The 18,257-nt window shown below is 45.6% G+C and overlaps 1 protein-coding gene across 1 annotated transcript in view; it reads left to right on the top strand.

The window, feature by feature from the left end:
* Nucleotides 1-12,651: 12,651 nt before the first annotated feature.
* Ntm (neurotrimin) overlaps nucleotides 12,652-18,257 on the top strand; it is a 977,086-nt gene continuing 971,480 nt past the window's right edge. Inside the window, exon 1 of the mRNA XM_057767805.1 lies at nucleotides 12,652-12,948. Within this exon, the coding sequence (XP_057623788.1) occupies nucleotides 12,867-12,948 (82 nt within the window). The 5' untranslated portion in view covers nucleotides 12,652-12,866. The remainder of the gene's footprint in view (nucleotides 12,949-18,257) is intronic.

Here is an 18,257-nt window from a genome sequence, read left to right as displayed (position 1 = left end):
CTTAACATAAAGATATAATACAGTTCTGTACTCTAGTTAGAGGAAACAAAAGTATCAGGTATTTTGTAGGTGACCAATGCTCTTAGAAAGTAAAGGTGTCCTCTAGAATCCGTGATGGCAGTGTGAAAGCTGAAGGACACACCTCAGGAGTTCCCTTCTTGGTTATACTACGGCTCCTTCTCTTTGTTGCTGTTTCCTTGCCCCGTGTGTAGCATGTAAGTTAGGCATACTGCAATAATAAACATACACAGAAAAGTATTTTCATACAAAATTTGTATTATATTCTAATAATTCTTTTTTTTATTAATTAATTTATTTAATTATTAAAGATTTCTGCCTCTTCCCCGCCACCACCTCCCATTCCCTCCCCCTCCCCCAATCAAGTCTTCCTTCCTCCTCAGCCCAAAGAGCAAGCAGGTTTCTCTGCCCTGTGGGAGGTCCAAGGACCACCCACCTCCATCCAGGTCTATTAAGGTGAGCATCCAAACTACCTGGGCTCTCACAAAGCCATTACGTGCAATAGGATCAAGAATCCATTGCCATTGTTCTTCAGTTCTCAGTAGTCCTCATTGTCCATTATGTTCAGCGAGACCGGTTTTGTCCCATGCTTTTTCAGACCCCGGCCAGCTGGCCTTGGTGAGTTCCCGATAGAACATCCCCATTGCCTCAGTGTGTGCTGTTGTAAATGTGGAATACACATTTGGAAGAAAATGGGGAGGTGTGTGTGTGTGTGTGTGTGTAAATGTTATCTTTGGGAGTCACATCTCCTTGCCCCATGTAAGTGCTTTACTTGTGCAGTGACATTTCTATGAACATTTCATTTCTACTAAGAGCAAGCACAAGCACACTCCTTAAAGAATACACTTTCCCCCACGGCAGCCTTTGGAACTGCATGACAGAATTTTTGGATTGCTGTGGAAGGCATGAACTCTGTCTGTCCGTGTGTATGTGGGTCGGCTAGCAGCATCTGGAAGCTGTACATTCAGGACTCTGGAAGGGCCTCCTCTTCCAACAGACTTCCTTTCTGAAAAGAATGCCTGGGAAGACAGCACAACATTTGCAATCAATCGCTCAGTGGTCAATTTTAACGTATTTTGATATCTTTTCAATATATACCACCTCCGGAAGCTTTTGTGGACTAGCCTTAATAAAGATGACGTAAAGGCTGCTTCATCAGCTTTGAAACCAACAATCAGTACTTACCATAAAGCTGGAGAGATAACAAGAAAAGACATCCAAATTAGAGCCAGTAAAAAAAATAAAAGTGTAACAAAAATATCAGTCTTTCATTTTTCTTTAAAAAAGACTTCTTCCCCAAATTATAGTATTTCTCAACATAATGGGAAAAACAATGTTCCCCTAGTAGGTGACCCAATGTATACTCAGAGCCTGCTGGGAGCCAGCAGCTTTATCCAGGTGCGCTGTGTAATTCTGCCAGGCTGTTTCTCCTCCCCTAGTCTGCTGCTAATGGGGCATATGAGGCTCAGACAGCTTAAGCATCCTGTAAATAAAACGTGTCTTTAAGTGAGAACCTAAAGCAAATGAGACTGGCTCTGCTTCACCTTCATGGCTACACTAGCTACTTTGCCTCTGGCTTCTAATCTATCTTGATAGAGATTTTCCTTCCATAAGATGTTATTTTTATTAATGTTTTTTATCATTGCCATTCTTTTATCTGAGTGTAATTTTATTCTCACCCTATGGTAGGTAATGCGGACCAATCTGTGCAATAGGACAAAGACAACGTGTTAGGTCAGCTGGGTCCTGAGTCCACACCCACTGCTGCCTCATCTTTTTAGGCTGGAGACTGCGATCTTCACCAATAGTAAGGAAATCTGAGCGCTATTTTTAGCCCTGCCAGTTTTTAAAGATAACTCCAGATCCAGCATTCTATCATCTTCTGTGCCTAAGTCTCCCTTCCTAAAACAAAAGTAACAAGAGCAAGTGTTGCTGAACAAATAATTTTGAGAAGATTATGAAATAAAACATGCAAACGTGCTTCCGAAATGAAGCACAAGCTTCTGGGGCAGCTTGGTCTATAAAGGATGGTCACGGGATCTTGTGTTGTCCATGGACCTCAATAGTCTCTCGTTGAATGTCCTACTATTTGGTCCAGCTACCTTCTTTACCTGAAGCCATTGCAGAGTGGTGGGAGGACCTGGAAGAGGAAAGATGGACGGCAATTCTTTGTGAGATAAAGTTAGAGGACATGGGTGGGTGGTTCCAAGCTCTCAGAAATGTGCCAGGCAACTGCCTTTCTTTTTCCTCACTGGGCATAAATCAAAAGCACCAGCTTTCTAGGCTGCCAACTCAACACCTTTTATAGGCACTTAATTCACTCTGAAATTAAAAATATATACATTCCCTTAGTAGGAATTATCGTTATTCTTCAGTATGACAGAATGATTTGATTTTAAACCCTTATATGTCTCTTCTATATCCTACTGGGGGTGAGAATCCGTCAGATGTCTGTGATGAATAGCTATTGCTGCCTTAGAGTCAGCTCCCACACGGACTCCACAGATACCCAACTTCAGAGACCTCATCCCTATGCCCTTCGTAGGGCAACACTTGAATAAGTCCATGTATTATAAGAGTATCATTCCATGCCCACCAACTAGCTAACCACCTGTCCATCCTGGAAAGCCAGTCATCAGAATCTAGAAGGAGGCTGACATTCATGCTGTTGGTAATCCCTGTCAGGTCTCCATTCTTGCCTTTTGCCTTCTCCACTCCCTTTCTCACACTCCATGCATTTACTCCCATTCTGGAGTCTTGGGGTCCTTACAGTCTTACTATTTCTTCTTGTGACCAAGCCTATCTAAAAGAGCAGAAACCACATAACCTAAGTCATTATAGACCTATATGTCCATAATATGGAATATGTCCAGAATTTCCAGGTGTCATTATATATATATATTTTTTTTTAAAAATGTAAAACTTTTAGTAGGAAAAATACAAATTTGGATAAATAAATCAGAATGGGTTTCTTGAGAACAGACATTCGTTGAACCAAGGCAACTAGACATTCTGAAATATAAAAAAGAACATTGGACAAGGGGTGAGATGGATTGACTCCATTCTCAGTTCCCAATTCTGCTGTGTGAGCCTAAGTGGGTGGTCAGCCTTCTCTGGACACCACAACTCTCTGAAGAATGACAACATGAGAGGCTGACAGAAGGGTTATCAAGCCCTGCTAGCCTCAGAGCCTACCCCTCGATTCATGTGGTAGAGCTCAATGGGTTCTAGACAGCATGGGGAACATATGAGGCCAAACAATGGAGAAATTTATAAATCTCTAGCCTGATCAAAAGTCTTCCTCCTCATAAATCTCATAATAGACTGGCAAATGGAGAGAAAAGGCCCAAATCCTACACCCGTTCTTTATTGTAGGACGCCGAGTCTTCAGCTCTAGTGTACGAAGTTGGTTCTTCTCAAACACCACAAGGACCATTCTACCCTGCTTCGTGTCTAATCTTGACAGGCCTTGACTGTCCTGTGCTCTGATCCTGCTGCCCCCAAAGAAAAGATGGTTGTGCCCATATATGTGAAGTCATGCATGCATGTGATCTGCTATGAGCTCAGTAACCAACAGGGCTGAACCTCCATCCCATAATGTACCCAATCTGACCCTGGGTAGTGCAGTGTAGATAACAGCCCAAAATTAGAGGGCCAGGAAAGACTTCTCTGGAGAATGGCCTGATCTCTATGCATGCCAGTGTGTGTGTGTGTGTGTGTGTGTGTGTGTGTGTGTGTGTAGGGATACAAGTATTCTACCACTGAGCAATAGCCCCAAGTTTATTTGAAATTTTGTATTTTGAGATGGAGTCACTCACCTTGAATCTGTGAACCCCCTGCCTCAGCTTTCTGAGTAGCTGAATTTACAGGTGTGCTCCCAGACTGGTGCTGCATGTTGAACCTCCAAAAATACCAGTTGTTGTTTCTTTCTTTCCCTTACTCAGAATCAATAGTAATTATGCTTTCCAATCAGCTCCAATATTCTAACAGTCAGGATCTGCTACTCCAGGCCCCGTCTACCTACACTCTCAGAACTCTTGAACACCAAGACCCAGACTCACAAGGCTGAGTCACACTGACTCCCACTCAGTCAAGGGCTCACTTCCAGTCCTTTGCTATTGTTAATCCTCACTCAGAATAAGGGAGCACATTCTTTTATGCAGATAGAACAATGTCCTGACCTACTGAGCTACCCTTATCTTCCTCCTCTGTTTGTTTTTTTTTTTTTTTTTTTTTTTTTAAGTTTCATTTAAAGTAGACCCAGGTGTGAGAACAAGATGCAGTTGTTAGGTGTTGAGAAGTCCTGATGGTGTTTTTATGTCCATATGCAATCATGGACCTTAGTGTTGGCAGAGGTTTCTGTCCCTCCCAGTCCCGCAGCCATTCAGTCTCAAAGAAACACACAGAAGCCTACATTAATTATAAACTGGTTGGCCTATTAGCTCAGGCTTCTTATTAACTCACTCTTGCATCTTAAATTAATCATAATTCTTGTCTGTGTTAGCCACGTGGCTTGGCACATTTTATTAGTGAGGCATTCTCATCTTGCTTCTTCTGTATCTGGGAAACAGCTGCAGACTGAGCCTTTCCTCTTCCCAGAATTCTCCTCTTCTGGTCATCCCACCTAGACTTCCTACCTGGCTACTGACCAATCAGCATTTTATTAAACCAATGCAAGTGACAAATCTTTGCAGTGTACAAGAGCATTGTCCCACAGTACCCTAGTACACTGAAATCATAGTATTCAGCTACCAAAGACAGGTAAGGGACACATGCAGACTGTCCACAAAGGAGATGAGCATTAAGAAGTGACTGGGTCCAGATTTCCATCCACAGCATTCACTAAAAAATCAATTAGTACATGAAGGTGAGGGTGGTTTACCCAACCCACTCAACTACAGCCTTTAGAGAAGGAGGGATTCTATCTACTGTTACACCTCTGATCTTATTCTAATTCCAAATTGATAACAACACTGGCTACTTGGCTTGTAATTTGATTTTAAAGAAAAGATCTCAGATGCCTACATCTTTGCCTAAGGCCTTCTTTCTTCTACAAACTCTGTGTAACACATGGACACTTAGGACAGTATAAACAGCCATGATGGAAGGGTGGAGAAGCAGAAAATTCATATGCACTGCCTTCTACATTAGCCTTTGAGCTACAAGGAACAGGAGCCAGACTCCACCTAACCTGAACAAATAGAAGCAGAAGCTCTAGGGAGGGGACATCTGACTTCAAGCGTCCCTTGTCTTGCTGTTGACAGCATTCATACCCTTTGATTCTAATTTGCTTTTGTTGGTTTCTTTCTTTTTTCTTTTCTTTTTTTCTTTTTTTGGCAGAACCTCCCCAAGTGTTAGAAAGGTATTCCCCACATGTCAGGAAAGATACCCCTGAAAAAAAAATGCCTTTCCCCCAAAACTCCTAGAAAATGCTCAGGGAAGAAACTGATTTGCTGTGCTCACTTACACACTTTGAGTGTGGCAGCTCCCATCAGGACCGAAAGGAACTACAGCTCAGCGTGCTGAACATCAAAAATCCACTGCCGAGTTTCCCGCAGCACCCAGAGACAGTGTGGCAAAGAGTACCCTGAGGATGGGACACCTGGCTGTGCAGTTTTACTCAGTGTTCCCTAAGCTGCACCCTGGTTAGTGCTTCCCTTCCGACAAGCTGATTTTAAAGACAAGGAGCCAATACCTGTGCTAGGATATTCATTTTGAAGAGTGAATCTTGCACAACTTGGAGACACTGCGGCAGAGGTCAGATTGTCCTTGAAGAATACTCTGAAAGGAGACAGCATAAGAGCCCTGAGCCCCTGAGGGGCACAAGACAGACTCCCACAGGAACACAACCAATCCCCATTCTTCTGACCTTAAACCTTGCAACTTCCCATTATTCTTTTGAGTTGTTGGTGATAATTTCTAAAAATTATGACCAGATAGCCATGTCTATAATTTATTAGCTCCTTTTGGTTATGAGGAGATAGCTCAGTTAGTAAAGTGATTTCCTTGCAAACAAAGGGACCTCACTTTAACTCATTGAACCCATTTGAAAAACAAGCATATAAACAAACAATTGGGCCTGGTGTCACTCACTTGGCATCCAGTGCAGGGGAGACAGAGCCACTGACCAGCTACCTTAACCCACTTGACAAGTTCTTGACAAATGGTTGAGCTATCTCAAAAATCAACATGGATGGCAGGAAACAAAAAACATGGTTGTCTTCGCGCCCCCCCCCCCAACACAGATAACACACACACACACTCAAAGTCTCTCTAGGACTTGGACTTTGAACTGAAATTTCTGGGCTAAAAATTACATTTTTATTTTAATATCAATGTAGAAGAATTATCAATGCATCAGGCAATCTGCTAACTATGAAATTCTCAAAGCAGAGTTACCATCATTCAGGTGTGATATGTCCCTAAACCCATTCTCTCGGCTTTACAGCGACCTCATATGATGGCCTGACCTAAAGTGGCCATGCCCCCCTGCCACTTTCCAGTGCAGTCTTTGGAGCAGGCAAGAGACTGCCTGCTTTCTGTCATAGCCTTCCTTGCCTTCCCTGAAGTGCAGTCGCCAGTCAGCTGCACCAGGCTCCCCCCAAGGCATGCAGAGGGCAGGCTGGCTCCTGCTCCCCACAGCGGGGCTCATGCAAGCATCTGAGAATGTAAGATCACCCACTGCCCAGAGCCACAGCAGAGGCAGGCCACAGCAGGTGGACAGCAGAGCAGAGCCGCAGCTTTTGTTAAGTCCTCAACATTATTTCTGCTCAGCTCTTTAGATTTAAGCTCCTGCCGTTCTTTCCATAATGGCTGAGAGAAATAAAAACACCGCCTGCACACTCCTTCCTGCCTCCCTCACAGACTGCACACCTTCCTCTCCTCCTCCTCTGTGTGGTTTCCCAATCCAGGCCTTGGGGCTGGTCCACCACTCGCGGGCCATTGTTCACTTCTCTCCTGGGCTGGAGGCCGCTCTCAGGGTTCAGCTGCAATTTGGACAGCAGGGCAGCCGGGTCTCACCGTGACCTTCCTGGACTTATTGTCTGCCGTGGCCTAAGGTGACAGGTGTGCGTGGGGGCAGTTTGCAGAGAATCAATCCCTATTTGTCGTCGCTCATCACACACTGGGCGGAATCTTAAGCTACCCGATGATGAAAGGTTTAAGGAGCACAGTGCTGGCTGCCCTCTCCTTGGAAGTTAAAGACCTCATCTGTTTCTGCTTCTTGGTAGCCGAGGCCCCTTCTTTCTTCGTTATCTGAGAACAGCAAAAATCTTCCCCATAGTAAAGTTCCCTTAACTTTAAAGGATTGCAGGTGGATGTGAGCAGCGTCCTGCCTACAATGTAACGTCCCTTTCTTGGCACCGATTTTTGGCTTTGGGCCACTCCTCCATCTTCCTCTATAGAAGAGCTGGCTCGTGGCATGGAACACAAACGATGCATGATAAAAAAAAATGTGGTGACCCCAGGGTTCAACGTGCATCTGCAGCCCTGATGAGGAGCGCTCGAGGCTCCGACACAGACAGGAAGTCTGATTGTACAGTAAGGAACTGAGACTTCCAAGAGTCCCCTTCCAATCACAATGTCCCCCAATCAGAGGTTCATCAGTCCGTGCCTCGCTTCTCTTCACAGGAAATCCCTAACACAGGCACAGGCCACCCCTTAAATGACAGGGTCGGAATGGCTCGCTGTTTGAGGCCGGACGTCCTGATAGATCTGAGACTCAAATGTAGGGAGAATGGGGAGGAGGGTTGCAGATTCTATCCACATGACCCCTCTCAGTGAATCCTGAGGCTGGTGGGATGAAATTCTCCCTAAAGTATACCACGATCCTCTCTGCCATTGGTAACCACAAAAATGAGCCACCGATTGACCTCAGGATTCTGTCTGCTGGTGACCCGGGGTGGGGGTGGCACTCCTCAAAACAAAGGAAAAGAGAAGGTACCCTTTCTCAGTGAGGTTATCTGTGTGCTTTCCCCAAATGTGAAAGCCACTGGGTGGGATAGATTCATGGACAGAAAGAGAGAGCATGTTTTGGACACTGGGGTTTGGCAGCAAGTAGTTCCCACCTAGCTGGACTGGGACTCCCTTAGGAATATGTTTTGACTCAGGGAAAGGGTAGCCCCATTCTGAAGCTACTATCTCAGGGAGACTCAATTCCCAGGCCCTGATTGCTTCTTCCACTGATATGTGCTAGACCACATCAGTCTCAATTTGGCTAAAATAGCAAAATAAATGGAAATGACTCGGTGGCTGTGAGATGCGGCTATGGCTAGATGGAGGAGTAATTACTCTTGTTGTAGATAGCAGTTGTGGAGTTGGGATATCTCCAAAGGAGTCCCACAGTCTCTGGGGCAGAGCTGGGATGTGGACCTACAGAGACACAACCCGAGGCCCTGTGAGTGGACAATTGCCACTCTCCTAAACGGTTTTAATGCTTACCTGCTTTCAAAACGCAGCCCTGATAGCCACAGAGAAGTGTAACTCTCACCCCTCATTAAGAGAAGTCTTGGCAGCAGATGGAAACCACCCCAGAAATCCACAACTGGTTAAAATGCAGGAAACAACTGATTATGGAGGGCCCAACCCCAACTGATATACCTACGACACAACCCCCACACCTAAGGCTTAAGGAACACTGCGGAAAGACAGACGGAAAGACTGTAAGAGCCACAGGATCCAGATGCCTGCAGTGATACAGTGTTTTCTACACGACAGGGAGCTGTATCAATAAATATTCTTAGCAACATGGCCACCTAAATGAGACCAGAACAATGAAAACACCAGTTTATGCATTGTCTCTAATCTCATAGGACACCGCCCTAGATGAAGAACTACAGACAATAATAATAACTTGCCTTTCCTAAGGATGAACCCCTAATAGGTTATCCAATCTAAATGGTCAAAACTAAGCACATACAGATGAGCAACTGGGCCCAGATATAAATATATACGTATGTACTTACATATATATATATATATAATGTATGTAGCAATAATAAGTATAATTATGTAGGCATATATATGTAACAACAATAATAATAAAGAAGAGATGAATTTAAGAGGGAGTGGTGGGCATGTGATAATGGAGGAGTTTTAAGGGAGAGAGGACAGGGTGGAAATAATGGAAATACAGTTCTCATGTATGAAGCTCATTTAAAAATAAGGAAAAAAGAGCTGCATGGATGACAATGGGTGCGTGTTCACCTTGCCTTCTCCGTGTTACCTGACAGTTATACCACCCACCTGTTCTCAGAAAAGTATCACCTAGGATCAGGTATAGGCCAAGGTTTAATTTTATTTCAGGTTTTAAAAAAAGAATCACTGTGCCCATTCCCTAAAGTGGGATGCCATGCTCAGCCTTAGTGCAGGGGGGAGGGGTTTGGTGCCACCCCAACTTAATGTGCCAGACTTTGTTGACTTCCCATGGGAGCCCTTACCCATTGGAGGAGTGAATGGGTGGGGGTGGGGGGAGGTGAAGGGGAGCAGGAGCGGGGAGGGAGAACTGTGGTTGGAATGTAAAATGAAAATTTAAAAATAATTAATTAAAACAATTTATTGCATCACAGCAGGGTGTGAGGGAAGATCTCAGGCAGGTCCTTTGCACCTCCAATGGTAACTTCTAGCATGACGTCACCTGCGGACAGGATTCTTCCCCGCGCTATTGATCCACTCTTTCTTAGTCCCCCTCAAGGCAGATCCTGATTCTCAGGCTCTCCAAAGAATGCCAGAAAACTATCCTGGAGAATGGTCACTTGCCAGGTGCTGGCTGATAGAATCAATTGGGGGGGGGGGCAGTATAAGGTGTTTTGTATATTCTCTATCCTGATATAGTTGGTTTTTTGCATGGATTAATTCATACTTTCACTGTTTTTAAAACAGCAGAAAACGTCTCTAATACCCCTTTGCGTCCCTCACAGAACTTAGTCTAGAATAACATTTTTGAAGTTGATCTAACCCATAAAATTATTAAATTCAAACCCTGACTCTATTTGTTAAGAGTTGTGTAGCTGTGGGCAAGTGTTCTCTGGACCTCGACGTCCTCATCTATAAAATGGGCAGAGTAATAATAATGAGGCATTGTTCACAGGCCACGAGGGTTTAACGAGAAAACGAAAGAGAAGACGGCATATGGTTATACCCGGCACATAACAGAGGCTCGGCGAACACTGGCTGTGATGGCTTCATTCTTACTCTGGCTTAGTGTGTGGGAGCACAAAAAAATCAGATTAGTGTGAATTTGTGCATTTCGATGGCGGACATCCACAGATGTTGATGTCGCTCCTGCTCCAGTCGCTGAAGTGGTGACTCTATTCTCCATCATCAGCCTAGAAGGAAGTGGAGTGGGGGTAGAAGGAAACCTCCCTTCAACCATTCTGCACTCTTGTCACCTGCTGTCCCCGCTGCCCTGGAACATTTAATTACACATGTCACGATGCTGAGCCTTGGACAAAAGACCCCAAGATAAGATTCTTTTCCTGTGAGTCTCCTGGCATCAAGGGCATTTGGATGAACATGTGTATTAGAACATAAATCTGTGAAGAATTTTGATGGGATTTTGATGGGCATTGTGTTGAATCTATAGATTGCTTTTGGTAAGATTGCCATTTTTACTTTGTTAATTCTACCTACTCAAGAGTGTGGGAGATCTTTCCATTTTCTGGTGTCTTCTTCAATTTCTTTCTTCAAAGATTTAAAGTTCTTGTCATACAGGTCTTCCACTTGTTTGGTTAAAGCTACTCAAAGATATTTTATGTTATTTGTGGATATTGTGAAGGGTGATGGTTCTCTGATTTCTTTCTTAGCCCATTTATCATCTGTATAAAAGAGGGCTACTGATGAAATTTGAGGGCAAATGGATGGATCTAGAAAACATCATATTGAGTGAGGTAACCCAGACCCAGAAAGACAAATAAAATATGTACTCACTCATAAGTGGCTTTTAGACATAAAGTAAAGAAAAACCAGCCTACAATTTACAATCCCAGAGGACCTAGACATCAAAGAGGACTCTAAGACAGACACACATGGATCTAATCTACATGGGAAGTAAAAAAGAGAGAGAGAGAGAGAGAGAGAGAGAGAGAGAGAGAGAGAGAGAGAGAAGATCTCCTTAGTAAACTGGGAGCATGGGTATCATGGGAGAGGATGAAGTGAAGGGGGAGGAATGGAGGGGAGTGGAGAAAAGTATATAGCTCAATAAAAACAATAAAAAAAGAACATAAAGGCAGAAGAAGAGAAAGAGAACACCTTTAAATACAACAGCAAGAGGCTTTGGAAGTGATCTCCAGCTCTCTGGTTTTACAGGCCAAGGCTTGGGGAACTAAAGGTACCTGTCTTTGGCCTGGGTCTGTGGGGAGCAAGAAAGATGCTCTGGGCCCCCATGTTCAGGGCCATGGACTGCCCACCTCCTGCTGGTGCTCACATAGTCACCCACTAAGCAAGAAGAGTGAGCCTCAGTATCATCTTCATTTCACCTTTGTGACCACAAATATGAACAGGCACCAAGCACTCTATGGCAGAATGAGAATATGCATTAGCAATTCTATGGGAACCACAAGAAGGCATAAGTGACACGGCTGGGCTGGAGGACAATCTGAAAGATGTGCTGAAATGAACTGGTGAGCATCCATGAAGGGCTCAGCTTTTCCTTTTGTTCAGAGTGTATCACTTCTTTCCTTAAGGGGAAGAAGTCAAAACTGAGCTTCCTACTTCTTAGAATTAGAACTCTGAAAAAAAAAATGTGTCTATTTATTTGCTTGGTTGGTTTTCTTGCTGACAGATCATCAAGGAGATACAGCTATCTGAGGGCATTTAATAGCAACATACAAATGAGCAATTTGATGGTCCTTCGGTGCATCTAACTTAAATCTGTCTAATTGGAGACTAAAATACAGACTGTATGCTTTTTAGTGAATGTTGATTGAGGCCATGTAGCAAGAGCCTGTCTCTCTTTCAGACAGTTCTGTAAACAGTGGGCTGTCTTCTCAAATTCTGGACACTTTATCACATGGCATAGGGTGGCATCCACATTGGTGATTTTAGAAACTAAAGTGACTGAAAAATAGGAGTGATGCAGGTTTTCAGAAGGCAGAGGGACAGGAGAAGAAAACAAAGTTATTTATTATTTTCAAAGTGACTACACAGAAAGGTTGAAGAAATAGAGAAGAGAAATCTGTCACTGAATAACTTCCCTTGCAGGCAAAATAGGAACAACAAATAGAATTTGACTCATTCTTGCAAATTTCACAGAGCATGAAAATGCCCCTTTAAAATTTTCTGCAAGCCAAATTGACTATGGGATTTCTCCAGTGCAAAGTGTATCTAAGTTCGTGGGGCCAAAGACCACCAGAGCAAAGGGATTTTTGGATGCTCAGGGCTCTGCTGACTGTCAGTTTAAAAAATGAAAGCAATATACAAGGGGCAAAGTGGCATTTATCATTCCATCTCTCCAGGCTCCTGTCTCTTTAATCAGCTTGATTTGCCCAGCAAATGATTCCTGAGCGTGTGTGTGTGTGTGTGTGTGTGTGTGTGTGTGTGCCTGCGCGCGCGTGTTGTAGCTCTGTCAATCCTTGGATTAGAACCAATGATTGCAGCTTGTAGGAGGGCTGTCCAGGGCCAGATTGTACAATGCGCCTCAGTGCCAGAGTATGAGTGGAGATAATTACGGAGAAGTCAGACTCTCTCACGCCCTCGGCTTCCTTGTTGTGTCCTTCAGCAAAACAGTGGATTTAAATCTCCTCGGAAGAGCTTGAGAGCAACACAATCTATCAAGAGGAAAAAAGGGAAAGAAAGAGGGAGAGGGGAAAAAAGCGATCCTGACAAAAAAGAAGAAAAAGAAGAAAAAAATTATGAAAACCATCCAGGCAAAAATGCACAATTCTATCTCGTGGGCAATCTTCACGGGGCTGGCGGCTCTGTGCCTCTTCCAAGGTAAGACCGGCTTTTGATATGCCTACAGCATCCCCCGGAATGGTACCCGGTGCTGCAAGCATTTGCAGGCTCTTGGGGGTCGGCTCCGCTGCGCGGTTTGCAGGTGGAAGCGGGAGCGTTTTAACCAGCATGGCTAGGACTTCATTCTCCCGACCAGGCTGTGGGAATATTGATTTGATTCTGGCTGCTACCGGAATGGGGGACTATATGTGCATAAGTAAAACGTGTCTCGGCTGCTCCCCTTGGGTCCGTAGCTATGCGCTGGCTCCCTGGCTTCAAGCACATCCTTCACACTTACACAGCCCAGCACACATGTACGCAAAGAGATCCTGGCAGATGGGAAGGGCAGCCGGGTTGAGAATGTGCTGCTTATGCGACTGGGGGGAAATTACAGGACAAAACTTTAAATATTGGCCAGTGAACTTGTAAAGCTTCCAAGAGGAGCAAAGCTGGGAGGTGCAGGCTGGAAATAATCGGGTACCTCCTGGAAGGTGCTGGCCAGCGGTTTGGCTTCGGGGGAATAAATGCTTTCGCTGCTAGTTTTGAATCTGTTTGGGGGTGTGTTTGTGGCGGGGCTGGGTGGGGGTGGGCATTTTAAGCAGATAAAGGAGTGTGCACCACAGCGGCAGGCTGCGGTGGGCTCTGAAATTCAGGAAAGCCTCTCCAAGTTGAAAAGACAGAGGCACTAAGAGGCGAATGCTAATTTTCGGTCTACTTACTGGCGGAGGAGCCAGGCTGCAGTTGCTGAGGCTGGCTTGCTCTCTGCTCAGGGCTCTCTGGTGTTGGCTCTGTTCATTTCAGGTGCATTTGGGAATCTGCTTCCACCTTGAGTCCATTTGCTGCACTGTGTGGTCCCTACCACTGTGTCAATCCTCCCGTTAATCCTGCCCGTGGAATTAGCTGCTCACCAGTTTGCCTTCCCCCATCTTTTGGGGGTGGGGTGGGGGCTCTAGGAACTCAGAGATTGAGACAGGCAGAAACTTTGACAGTCTTGGTCCTGCAAGGCTCTCCAAGAGGCTTGGCGCCTGAGCCAGGGAGGAGGGGAAGGTAAGCCTCTCCTTCCTTATGCAGTTGTGTTCCCAGAGGAAAGTTCTGACTGGCAGAGTGAAAAGGGATGGGAGTCCCACAACTGCTTCCTCTGTTCCCAGTGTATTACAGACTTCTCATGATCTCGCTGTGTCCTAGGAGCTAGTCCTTCTGATCCCTTCTGGGTGATGGACCCTGTCCTCTGCAGACCTCTTCTGGGGACAGAGAGACCAAATGCAAAATGCCTGTACATCCTGGCTGTGGCTTAGGGAGGAAGGGAAAGGAAAAAAGAGAAATTAGTCCCTAACAAGAAGGTACAGGGCAGAGGACCACACAGGAATAACCATGAGACCGCCTGTCACACCTAACCCTAGGGACTCAGCCTCTGAGGTCTCCATCCTGTCCTTTAGGCATTGGGGGTGTAGAAGGATAAGGAGTCTAGAGGCATCCTTGGTTGACTCCTCTTACGTAATATGGAGCAGGATTGGTGTGTGTGTGTGTCTGTGTGTGTGTGTCTATGCATATACTCTGCTAATTTCAGGCATTTAGGATTGGCAATAGGGGAATTGAGTTCAAGCCCAGGTCCCACACCCCTGAAAATAGCACCTTGCTTTTTGACAGCAGAAATGGAAACTAAGCAGGCAAGGCATTGAGTAAGGTTTCAGAGGATGGGAGAGGGTGACCCATGCTTTTGGAAACTGCCATCTGTCCTGAGAGCCTCTGTCCTGTTTATTACATCAACCTGGAGACAACTGCCAAAATCCCACCATCAGCAACCCCATTGGCTATATGCCAGGAGCCCCAGGGCCAAAGCGAATTTACATATAAATTAGCATAACTTTTCATTAGAAATAAATGCAAAGAAGCATAATATTTGCTCACACTTCACATATACCTCTGAACAGAGGAGTAGAAAAAACATATTTCCTCAGGTGAAGTCTGATTATTTTTGTAGTCTTGTTCCCATCTTGGGGGCTGAGCGGGGGGACCGGGATATCTTGGATCCGGTCTCCTTCTCCCAAATTCTGAATTTCCCAGGGAAAAAGATAGCTTTATTTGTGCTGGCTGCATCCAGGGAGTTCTAAATAGGCTGCCATGTGTCATAATCGAACAGGGCTGGCCAATTTTAAGGCAGTGTGACCCCTAGAGACCCCCATGCCACATGCCAGTGGGACGTGGCAAAGGTGATGTCTGTTTTACTTTCAGGGAAGGAAGCCGAGGCTGCCAGCTATCTCTTATCAAACTTGCAGAATTACTGAGGCAGCCCAGGTCTTGCCTGCAATAATCCACCTCTATTGCATTGACCCAGCGGGACTAGTTAGAATGCGGCACGCATTCTGAGGCAATTTTTTTTTCTTCTCCTCTGTTTTTGTTTTAAGCTGACTCTTCCCACGACTACTACTTCTGTGTTTCTTGCATCTTGGAAAGGTGTGTGGCTCCTTCCCCCAACCCATGAGCAACAGTGATCTGATTTAGGGAGGTACAAGGTTTAGGGGATTCTAAATGATTTAGTGTGACAAGACTGGGAGGCTGGGGGTGGGGGTGTTGATTAGCTCCAAGGGGTGAAGGGTCTGCTATCAGGGCTGGTTAACTAGAGGAAGCTCTCTCGTGAGATGAGAGGAAGCAGACTGAGGCACTGCCCTTTCAACCACTGCCCACCTTCTGCCAGCAGAGGTTCTGAGTGCAAACGGCTGGGTACGCTGCAGCTTTCCTCTTTCTAACAACCAGCCATCCCTTCTCCCAGGGATCATGGCTCCTCTCAGCACCTTTCCTTTAGCTGGGTTAGTCTCTTTTCCAACCCTCCTAATTCCCCACCTCTCAGATCCCACATCAAGGAACCTGCTTATTGAAAATACGGAGTTGGAAGGAAAAGAGGCTCACTTCACACTGCCCTTGGCTCACAGCTGAGGCCATGGGTGGGCACCATGGAGCTGGGCAGATCATCTAACTTCCTGCCATTCACTCGAAGTAAGCATGCGGATGACCTAGGCAGTCAAGCTGGGTCCACTCTGAGACAGGAAGGAGGTAGATGAAACCAAACAGCACTCACCGGCCACATGCAGTCATCAACTTGAGATGAAGGGATCTAGGGCCTGGTGTGGCTATTTGGGAGTGTGATCAAAGTGCAGGGCGAGGAGGGGAACCCCTAAAAGTGAAGCATGTCTGCCATACTTGGGGCTGCCTACTTAGGGTTCATCATGGTCTAATGTTCCTAGACAGTTCCTCTCCACCCTTCTGCTGGAGACTGCACTACCACAGTGCTGGGCCTCGGAACATTTGCTCAAGGCTGTCAGGCAGCCAAGAGGCGCCAGGCAGGAGCATCAGGCCTTGCTGATGAAGGCCGTTCTTGGAACCCGCAGCCGTAGTTACCAGAGTTACCAAGTGCAACCTGGTTCTGCTGGTGATACATTTTTTTTCTTTTAAAGTCAAATAGAAATACAAGAAACACTTTTATTTGCTGTGATGTAGACCTGGTTTATCTTCTTTCTTGGGAAGCCTCTCCTTCAACACAGGTATTGACGATGTGGTCCAAGAAAGTAACTTTAAAATACCTTTCTAGGTTCCCGGGAAGGGAGGGGGCTCCAATCCTGGTTTCCTCCTAGCAATTCCCTGGGATTTCTTTGCATGCACATACAGTTCAGCAGAACTAGGGGCCAGTGAGCAAGACTTTCTCTAGTTGAGTGTCATGGATGGACCAGATAAACCAGGTTATCCTTTGGACCAAAATTAGCATACACAATTCCAAGAAGCCGCAGACTTTGTGTGTCTATCCTGTTCATGTGATTCTGTCACACACAGGAAACATGGGCTAGAAAGATCTGTAATATTCTTGATGTCCTCTCATGGTGAAGGCGCCCTCTGGACAAGACTGGCAGGCCCGGGATTTGGCTCTTTGCCAATCTTTTTGTTGGTATTGTTATTGGGAGTTCTTAACTTTCTGCTCACAGGCTAAAATGCTAAGTTTGCTTTATTGCTAGGGACATCAGAGGTCCTACAGACTTGAAATATCCCAAGGGACGGCCTCTAGGTGTTAAGCTAGCTCTAGTGACCTGAGTCAAGCTCAGTTGGGAACTTGATCATCTCTGGGCTCATTTTTTCCTTGTGGTTTCTATAGGGAAAATAAATATTTCCCTCCGAGAGCCTGTCTCCCCACCTGCCTGACAGGCCGGGGAGCGACTCCCCTGGGTGTTGTAAGGACTCATTAATGCTTGCAACACTCCAAACATGTGGTGCTAAGTGGAACTCCATGCTGAGACTGGTTGTATTTATGCGGTTTCCTTCCTTTCTGCTCTATTGGCTTGTTACATGTTTACTTTATGTCTATAGTCATTTGAAATTCAATAAAAACAAATTAAACATAAAAATTGAAACATGCAAACATAAGGTAGCTGGTGGCTGCAGGTTGGGCAGATACTGTCTTATGAGTCTCCCTGGACTCTCTTCCAGTCTGCTGGGGCTTCTACACTGCACCGGGGCGGGGGGGGGGAGCAGGTTGGGGAGGAGAGGGGTCTCTAGATGAAATGCAGGGATCATACCCCCATGCATCTGGAAAAGGAGGCTTGGCATGGGTTTGTGATCCTGCAGTGTGAAGAGCAGAGGGGCGGAATCTTGGCGAGGGATAGGAGCTAGAGGTAAGCGTTTCAGTGGGGGGCGGGGAGCACGACTCTAGTCCAAATCAGCAAAGTTTGGGAAAAAGAAAGATTCCTAGTGCTTTTACTAACTTTGATCAGTTGTCTCTGAAAAATTCGCATTTTCTCCCTTGTGTATTTACTTATGCTGCCCTTAGGATTAAGTCTGTTGCTACTGTCCCTGCCATGTGTGAATTCAACCACGCTCCCTCCCATCCTCTCCTGCTGGCCTCTCTCTCTCTTCCAGCTCCCCACTCTAGATGCTTCCCCTTTTCCTTCTTCCTTTCATCCCCCCTTCTCTTCCATGGGAGTGGTAATTGATCAGTTGGCAGATCTAGGTCAAGCTGGCAGGGTTGCTCTGCTTCCTGCAGGCTTACCTAGAAGGAGGGAAGAGTCTGTGTGCTCTGCCCACTAGAGCCCAGACCATGGGGCAGAGTATTGGGGAAGGAGGGCAGATGAACTGTGGAGAGTTCCCTGTCCCCAGGAGGGATGTCTGGGATGCTGTTCACTGCATTGTCTTCATCTGCTTAGTGTCTCTGACACTGGATTTTCATACCCAGCTTATCTTGCCTTCTTCCAGCCTTTATCTTTCCCTCTGCATCTATGCTTGCCTTGTTCCTCTTACTCACTTCCTTTCTTGACTCTCCTTCTGAA

Source organism: Chionomys nivalis, chromosome 4 (genome assembly GCF_950005125.1).
Source record: "Chionomys nivalis chromosome 4, mChiNiv1.1, whole genome shotgun sequence".
Classification (NCBI taxonomy): Eukaryota; Metazoa; Chordata; class Mammalia; order Rodentia; family Cricetidae; genus Chionomys; species Chionomys nivalis.
The sequence above is the reverse complement of the archived record's forward strand: the minus strand, read 5'-3'. Positions and strand labels throughout refer to the sequence as shown.